This window comes from Oryza glaberrima, chromosome 11, assembly GCF_000147395.1.
Source record: "Oryza glaberrima chromosome 11, OglaRS2, whole genome shotgun sequence".
NCBI classification, from domain to species: domain Eukaryota; kingdom Viridiplantae; phylum Streptophyta; class Magnoliopsida; order Poales; family Poaceae; genus Oryza; species Oryza glaberrima.
In genome coordinates this window covers 22,473,716-22,481,579 of record NC_068336.1, presented here as the reverse complement: position 1 = coordinate 22,481,579, position 7,864 = coordinate 22,473,716, and the positions used below count along the sequence as shown (strand labels likewise).

The following is a 7,864-nucleotide window of genomic DNA, read 5'->3' as shown; positions in this document are numbered from 1 at the left end:
GCAGCAGCAGTAGGAACAAGAAGGAAAAGTGGAGCAGGAAAAAGGAGGGAATTAGGGCACAAGTAGTTTGGTCATCAAGCTTTTTATCATAACTCATCAGGGCAAAGAGGAACAGCAGCAGCAGCAGCAGAGGATTGGTAAAGCTGTAAAGCTTTGCACTTTGCATTCAGTACAATGAGAATTTCAGAAAGCCACAAATTAATCAAAGGAATGATCGATTCCAAGTGCAAAATGCATCAGAAAGCAGCTTAAGAAATAGTATTAGACAAAGTGTTAAGGATATAAGAACTGAATGACATTGAAATCTATCCAGTGAGACATTGAAATCTATCCAGTGAGAGAGATGATGAACTGACCAATCTGGCACACCTGCAGAGATGCAACACTGCATCTGCATATGCTCTCATGTACAACAACCTGAATCTAGTCAGGAATCAAACAACTGAATGCTAGTATCAGTAAGGCTGACAACCATGAGCAGAGATGGTCAAGAACTACTACATTGCCGTTTTCTCTCATCATCATAGCAACTTCTTCTACATAGTAAAAGGTTTTGCTTCTCCCTAATGATACACTCGTGCAAAAGTATTTGTAGAGAAGATGATGAAGAGGTCAAGAAAGAAATTAAGAGTAACTAAGCCTAATAGTAACACCACTAGAGAAGTCCCCAAGAAGTGACAATGGCATCATCACCATCATCTTCATCTTCATCTTCATCCACCCTATTTGATCTGAGCATCAAAATGCCAAGAATGGCACCTGATCCTAGCCGGGCCGGACACGCTTCTGGCCGGTCCGGCCTGCCCCGTCGGAGGAGCGGAGCGTCCCTGACGAATCGCCCTCCGACGAGGCATCCATCGTGCGGGCGAACGACGCCGAGAGGTCGGCGTAGAGGCCGACGACACGGCGGATGTTGTTGTTGAGCTCCCGGATGAGGCCGACGTTCCGGGTGAGGTTGTCCGGCGCCCGGGACTCGTGGTTCTGGTTGATCTCGTTGATGAGCATCCGGTTCTGGTCCAGGATGCTCTGAACCTGAACGAAGCTCTTGTGGAATGTCTGGATCAGCTTGTTGTCCACCTGGCCGCCATTGGCCATCCCTGAGAAGCTATCACCTTCCATCTCTCTCTATCTCTCTTTTCTCCTCTCAGCTTCAGCTTGACAACCTCTTCTTTGTTCTTCAGCTTGTTCTTGGCACCAGAGCTAGCTAGCTAAACCTGAATTCAGCACAGGGCAATTCGCTATCAGTTAGTTGGGATGACAGAGTAAGATGAATGATGGTTCACTTCAGACTTGCAAGCCATGAATTAAACATTGCATTTATGAGGAGATTGGATTGTGTACAGTTTGTACTAGAAACAATTAAAGACATATCAAGAACATCTAGTATGGAAGATTCAATGGGTAGGTACGAGGTACAACAACCCAATGCAACCCCAGCAGATGGTAAAAAGAATCTCTAACATCAAGTGAAGACAGTATCCAGGTAAATTCAACAAGGTAAAAACAAGGACAAAAAAACATGAGCTCCCAGGAGGATTCACCTCTCCCAAATCTCCTCCAGGTAAAGAACACAAACACCAAGAACTAGGACTCTTACACTTGTGCTTATCAGTCACTGCTACTACTACTCGCCATTGACATGCAAATCAAGAACTTAAATAGGAGAATGAAGAGGAGAGGGAGGAGATGGGGGAAGAAAAGCAACATAAAAAGAATGGAAGGATTCTATAGGACTTACCCAACAAAATGTTATCCCTGCAGAAACCTTTGCAATTAAGAACAGAAAAGTGGGGTGGATACCAAGGATGATAGAGAGGGGATGGAATCTATTGGGAAGTGTTTTGGGGGGAGAGGAGGCAAGCCTGATGCTGAGGTGAAATCATGGCCACTGGCCATTCTCCTCCATGCCCACCACCACCACTTCTCCCCTTTTATTCTCTCACACACACAAACACAGAGGCAAAGATGGAGGAGGAAGAGGAGGGGATCAAGAGGACAAGCAGAGCTTTTCTAATCACCAAAAAGCTGGCCCCAATTCCATAAGGGAGATATGGGCCTATTGCATTTGCAATTTTGCATTGCACCCCTACCCTCTTTCCCTATGTTGCTTTCTGCACCACATTTACATGCAACCAGAGACAAGATATTAATCACCCCATAATCCAATCTTGACAGGGTTGGATGATGCCAAGAATAGGAACTGAATCGGCCCCAAATAAAGAGCCAAACTTGATTGATTACTCCAAACAAGCTAGAGACAGGAGGATTTCCTCACCTCACCTGCACTTTCATGGAAGAAAGGGAAGCAAGCAATCCACGTCCATCCAATTATTCAGAACTCAGAACTCAGAAGCAGAAGCCAATTAAATGAATAGTTGCCTTCAAGAACCAAGCAACACAGCAAAGATTTGGATCTTTGGTGACAACTTAGCTCATGCTGATGCTGCTACTACTCTCCAACAGTGCCAGGCTGAGCTGAAAATTCCTGTGGTGGTGGTGGTGTCAATAATGGGAACCAAACCATGGCCAAATTAGGGAATTCCCCAAGAACTAATCCAGAATTGGGTTCTAACCACCATATACAACCTTGAATAATTTAGCCCAAGACCGATGAAGATATATTTTTTCTTCAAAATGTGGAACTGGGAGGGGATGAGAGGTGCCCACTGCACCAGTTTCAGCCTACCATCCAAACAGGAACTGATCCTACCACCTGTAGAATAGTATACTAGTACAAGAAAGAAAAGGAGATTGAAAAAAGAAACCCCAAAAGGCCAGCCAGTTCAGGCTGACCACCAAGAGCAAATAAACAAATAAATAAACAAACTTTGTGTGTGTTTGCTGCATATGCAAGCATGCATGCACACACACACACATACACATGGAGATGTGCATACAAACAAGTACTCCCCTAATTGAATTAACTATCATCCCATGTGTGTATTATTATAGTATGACACACAAAACTAACTAAATCCAGCTGATGATCAAGACCATCATCTGCCTGCCTGCCTGCCTCTCTGTTGTTTTGTGCAATTCTTTCTGCCTTCCCTTGGCATGCCATGACATGGGCAGGCTACACACACACTGCTACAAAGAACAAGGAGAGGGAAAAGGAGAGGACATGGGTGCTACAGATGCATACATAAAAACATAGCATACCTTGGAGCAAATCTGGAGGAGCATTTGGTAGCCGCAATGGGGGGGAGGAGAGGGAGAGAGAATGTGGCGTGTAGGTGGGGGAAAAGGGGCAGAGAGAGAGAGAGAGAGAGAGAGATGCTGAGGTAGGGATGGATGGGGGAAGAGAAAGGTGGATTTATTCGGGGCTCTTCTTCCTGGGGAAAAGGGCAGCTCTCGTTCTTGGGAGGGCGGCCGGCCAGGGCCACAGGCAGGACAAGCCAGGTGGATAACTAGTTCCTTTGTCTCCTCTCTCTATGAGCCCGTTCAGATGTATGACATTTTGAATCATACCATTTTTGAAAAAAATTAACAAATACTTCCTCCATCTACTTTTGATAGTTATATTTCTAAATCTGAAAAAAAAAATGATAGATATATTTCAATCCAACAACCTATCATCTTAATGACTTTTTTAGATTTAATGCGTGACTCTCTGTTCTTCCACACAAGATTAACTATATGGGTATCGAGAAATGTAAATATTAATGAATCGCTTATTTATGAGGTATGACTAGTAACATGTTTAAATGTTTAAATGGATGATAACTATAATTACTTATCCTTAGTATGAATGCCAAGATAAAATATGACTATCAAAAGTACATGAAGAGAGTAAATATTGGTACTGCCTAAAATTTTTGGCAACAACACATTTAATCTATCATATCGAAATATGATAATGTTATCAACTAATCAAAATTTTGGCGTTGTAAAGAAAAGTTTATTTTGGCAGCAATCTAAATAGGGTCTCTGTATATTGATCACTCGAAGAAAATAAATAAATATGAAATCGTCCTACATTTGGGATTATGATGGTGTTTGTTTACACTGAAGATAAACATGATATGAAAACAAGGAAATCATTAACGCACATTTTAGTTATTACAAACTTAAAAATAGATTTATCTAATATTTTAAAGCAATTTCTACCTAGAAAGCAACATCTGATATTTTTTTTTCATATGTTGCATTTTTAGCTCTCCTTGAAAAGAATGAATTCTAGAGAAATTTTGGAGGAAACGGACTAATTCTAAGAAAAAACATGTAAATTTCTAACTATCTCTCTTTCAATGTAAATCAAGCAATTTGGGGAGATACTTATTCATGTCTGGTATTAAGGAAAGAGCGGGTATTCCCTAGCTCAACCATCCGATTTGCTCCGATGATTTTGTCACTTTCAGGAAGGCAGATTAAGTAGCAAAAAATTTTTGTCACTTTCATGTACCCATCAGGACTATTTTATAGTATATTATGATGTACATGGGACGTACTAGGAGGCCTGTTCTATGTTAGTGACGGCTTGTCTAAGTTTATTTATTTTAGCTATGTCAATGGTTGCATCATGTATGTGCATTAGGATCAATCAAGATTATGATTATAGGTGATGATTGATTAAAAGATGAAGGGATTGTCTATGTGTCCTTATTGTGAAGAAAAAAAATGTACTGGTGATGTGTAGCAAGAAAAACGAAAACGAAAACGAAATCCCCGCCCAAAAAAAATACACTGGTTATGTGCCATTTAATAACTGACCTATTTCAGTTTGACACAAATTGGGAGCTACTCGACCATCGCCCGGCCTTTTTACCTTAGATTGAAATTGGAGTGAAATGTAAGAGTGAAAGAAATGAATGAAACCCATCGGCCAGATAGAATGTCAAAAAGCGTCAAGCTCCTAAACCCAATCGTAGATCTACTGGGCTTTCGTCCCATGGCTCAAATCAAGGATAGGAAATAAGTTTACCTGCCATCCCTCAACTTTACGTCGAGTCTATATGAGATCCCTAATGGATAATACCATAAATCTCTATCTCTCAACTATTCAAACTCGTGCAAAGTAGATGCCATGGCAGTATAGAGCAATTTTTCCCCTGTTTTTGCTGACGTGGCATATGTCGAGGCCCATATATCACATTTAATTATTTTTTTCCCATGTTCTTGTTTTAACAAATATATTATAAAATTGCATTTAATAAAACTTATTTGGTGTTGTAAATGTTGCTAAATTTTTCTATAAACTTGATCAAATCTTAAAAAAGTTTAACTAGGAAAAATTCAAAACGACTTATAATATGAAGGAGTAGTTAATTATGTGTTTTTTAATAGTTTATTTACAACATTTCTTTTTAAATCATTAAGGATACGCATATAAAAGATTTACCATAAGCTATTTTTTTATTAATAAACCCATACCAATATAAGCATAACGGAGGTAGTAGGAAGAAGTTCTTCTCCTCCTCCTCTCCTCTTTTTGGAGCACAAGAATTTCATACCAGGATTTTTTTTTTAAGAAAAATAAAAGGTTCATGCGTCCCAAATGGGCTCAACGAGCCCAACGGCTTCAATTTGCAGAATGGGCTCTGAGCCTCTTGACTCTCTGAGATAAAAGAAGAAAAAAACACACAGAATGTATCAATGGAATGCAATGGAATTGTGCTTAACCCCGGCCGGATTTTTCCTGGATAGGGCGCGTTCCAAACGGCCGGCCAACGGCCACTCACTTCGGCTGGCTCCCGTGCCGCCACCGATTCCTCCAACAACGCAAAGCTTTGCAAAAGCTCTAGCAGAAAAAAGGGCCATAAGCAAGAAGAAGCCGAGCAGCAGCAGCAGAGCTTAGCAGCATTCCATGGCGATCTCCTCCGTCTTCCTGCGTCCATCGCTGTTCTCTTCCCCGCCGGCGGCGGCGGCGGCTTCCTCTCCCCGGCGACATGGTACCAGCTTGCTGCTCTTGATCACTCCATTCCATCATCCGGATTGGTAGCTAGCTCCTAATTATAGTTCTTGAAGCTTAATTTGGCTTGCCATGCTGTTGTCACTTGACCATGACCATGCTTGTACATTTATTAATTTTTTGTTTTCGATTATGATGGTCGAATTAATCATCAAGATGAACAGTCCTGTTCTAGCGCCCAATTGGTCCTTCTGGTTGTTCCAAGGCCATTAGTTTACAAAGAAAGCTAAATAAACTAGGCTACATTTTGGTTTACATAAAAAATACAGTTCAATTCCTGAGGAATCGAAATAAAGAGAATTCCACTTTTGATTCAAACAGGGCCATATGAGTTATTGGCTTATTTGCCCATGCATCTTGGATTTCGATACTATCTGCTGAAAAAGAAATTGTTCCCGTTCCCTTTCCATTGTGTTTACAACGTTCAATGTTCAAGTGTCATAGTACATGTTAATCTCCCAAAACAGTTAGTAATCCTGTCCTGATTTGCCTTACATTTTGAATTTTAAAAAATTTGGCACAAATTTTGGTGAATTTTGGGCCTGAGTTCTGACCATTGCTCGTCTTTCCCCAAATGCAGCAGCAGTGCTACACGTCACCTCGAGCAAGAGGAGACCACTCTTCTCAAGGGCGGCGACGTCGCTGACGGTGAGATGCGAGCAGACGGCGAAGCCAGGCGGCGGCGCCGGAGCCGGCGCCGCCGACGTGTGGCTGAGCCGCCTCGCCATGGTCAGCTTCTCCACCGCCGTCGTCGTCGAGGTCTCCACCGGCGAAGGCCTCGTCGCGGTCCGTACAATCACATCTACTTAACCTATGCGCATCAATGCAGCATTTGCAGCTCTGATCATTGACAGGTGTTCGTCCGTGCAGAACTTGGGCGTGGCGACGCCGGCGCCGACGCTGGCGCTGGTGGTGACGTCACTCGCCGCCGGCCTCGCCGTCTACTTCATCTTCCAGGCCGGCTCCCGCAACTGAAGAAACAAACCGAACTGAATCGCTGAAACATCCAAGAACTTGACATCTCAACATGTTCTTCTCAACTGATGATGAGAATTAAGATTATTATCTCTGGGATCGGACTAGTTCTTGCAAATATACAAGCATATATAGAAATGATGATTGATGACATACACATCTTGTTTGTAAGTCTGCATCGATCAGCAACCTACCTTGCTGGCCTGAGTGGCCTACTACCAGCTGCAATTATAATTGAGTTTGTTCAGTTCTGCTTCTGAAAGTCTGAAGATATCCAAACTGTACTGCAAGAACCGACTTGTACTGCATCTGCATGAGCTGAAGTACTGAACCAACACAATCTTGTAGACACAAAATCATCATGCATAAGTTTACCCAAAAATCAACACAAACATAAGTTTGTACTTGAAAGGTTAGGCCTACATTGCCTTGATTGAACTTTACCCAAATTTCTGCACAGTGTTTGCTAGTAAGCGATTCAGTTGTACGATCGACTGTGTCCTGGAGTACAGAGATGAATGTAGCCTCATCCTCTGTACTACGGCTGTACTACTGCATTTGGGTTGTCTAAATTCAATGGGAGACAAGGCTACGTGTAGCCCATGGACGTTCCTGGAGTAGCATCTTTTGATTCAGAAATAAAATAGCACTCCATTATTCGTACTGAAAACAAGTAGTGGCAACATTTTCTAATTCTGAAGATTCAGTTTGTTTGCACTTAAATGAATGGGTCATTTTATATAGATTATTAGTAAAAGTACTAAAGGTATGTTATTTACAAAAGTCAAATTTTGTGTTTTATGATTTTTCAACCAGCCAAAGAACATTCTTAAAACTACTCGCGGAACATTCTAAAATTTATGCAAATTTTGGTGAAAGAAAAGAACATTTTTCTGCCGGTCCATGTAACTTTTCCATGGTACAAAACCCATATCGAACTTATTTCATTCTAGTATACCATAACTCTGTAAAGCTACA

At 41.6% G+C, this 7,864-nt stretch overlaps 2 protein-coding genes across 8 annotated transcripts; one reads left to right on the top strand and one right to left on the bottom strand.

The window, feature by feature from the left end:
• Positions 1–273: 273 nt before the first annotated feature.
• On the bottom strand, positions 274–3,315 carry LOC127755381 (protein ELF4-LIKE 4-like). 6 transcript variants are annotated; one of them, XM_052281049.1, is made up of 3 exons: positions 3,163–3,315; positions 2,281–2,728; positions 274–1,214 (listed from the first exon to the last, which is right to left on the bottom strand). In XM_052281049.1, exon 3 carries the CDS (start codon positions 1,117–1,119, stop codon positions 766–768), a length of 354 nt encoding a protein of 117 aa, XP_052137009.1. In that variant the 5' UTR covers positions 1,120–1,214; positions 2,281–2,728; positions 3,163–3,315; the 3' UTR covers positions 274–765. The 6 variants fall into 6 exon arrangements, with proteins under 6 accessions (XP_052137009.1, XP_052137006.1, XP_052137008.1 ...); XM_052281046.1 differs by having other exon boundaries at positions 2,276–2,728; positions 3,163–3,314; XM_052281048.1 differs by having other exon boundaries at positions 2,276–2,485; positions 3,163–3,314.
• A 2,311-nt stretch (positions 3,316–5,626) lies between these two features.
• Positions 5,627–7,148, top strand: LOC127754230 (stress enhanced protein 1, chloroplastic-like). Of its 2 annotated transcripts, none has more exons than XM_052279720.1 (3): positions 5,627–5,891; positions 6,495–6,697; positions 6,782–7,148. In XM_052279720.1, the coding sequence occupies exons 1-3, from the start codon at positions 5,807–5,809 to the stop codon at positions 6,884–6,886; spliced, it is 393 nt and encodes a 130-aa protein (XP_052135680.1). In that variant the 5' UTR covers positions 5,627–5,806; the 3' UTR covers positions 6,887–7,148. The 2 variants fall into 2 exon arrangements, with proteins under 2 accessions (XP_052135680.1, XP_052135678.1); XM_052279718.1 differs by having other exon boundaries at positions 5,631–5,891; positions 6,492–6,697.
• Positions 7,149–7,864: the final 716 nt, after the last annotated feature.

Bases quoted from the DNA above. Each gene is read 5' to 3' on its own strand.
- LOC127755381 (XM_052281049.1), bottom strand. From the start codon at position 1,119: ATGGAAGGTGATAGCTTCTCAGGGATGGCCAATGGCGGCCAGGTGGAC.
- LOC127754230 (XM_052279718.1), top strand. From the start codon at position 5,807: ATGGCGATCTCCTCCGTCTTCCTGCGTCCATCGCTGTTCTCTTCCCCG. The intron at 5,892-6,491 runs GTACCAGCTTGC...CCCCAAATGCAG, and splicing joins TTCCTCTCCCCGGCGACATG to CAGCAGTGCTACACGTCACC. The intron at 6,698-6,781 runs GTCCGTACAATC...TCGTCCGTGCAG, and splicing joins CCGGCGAAGGCCTCGTCGCG to AACTTGGGCGTGGCGACGCC.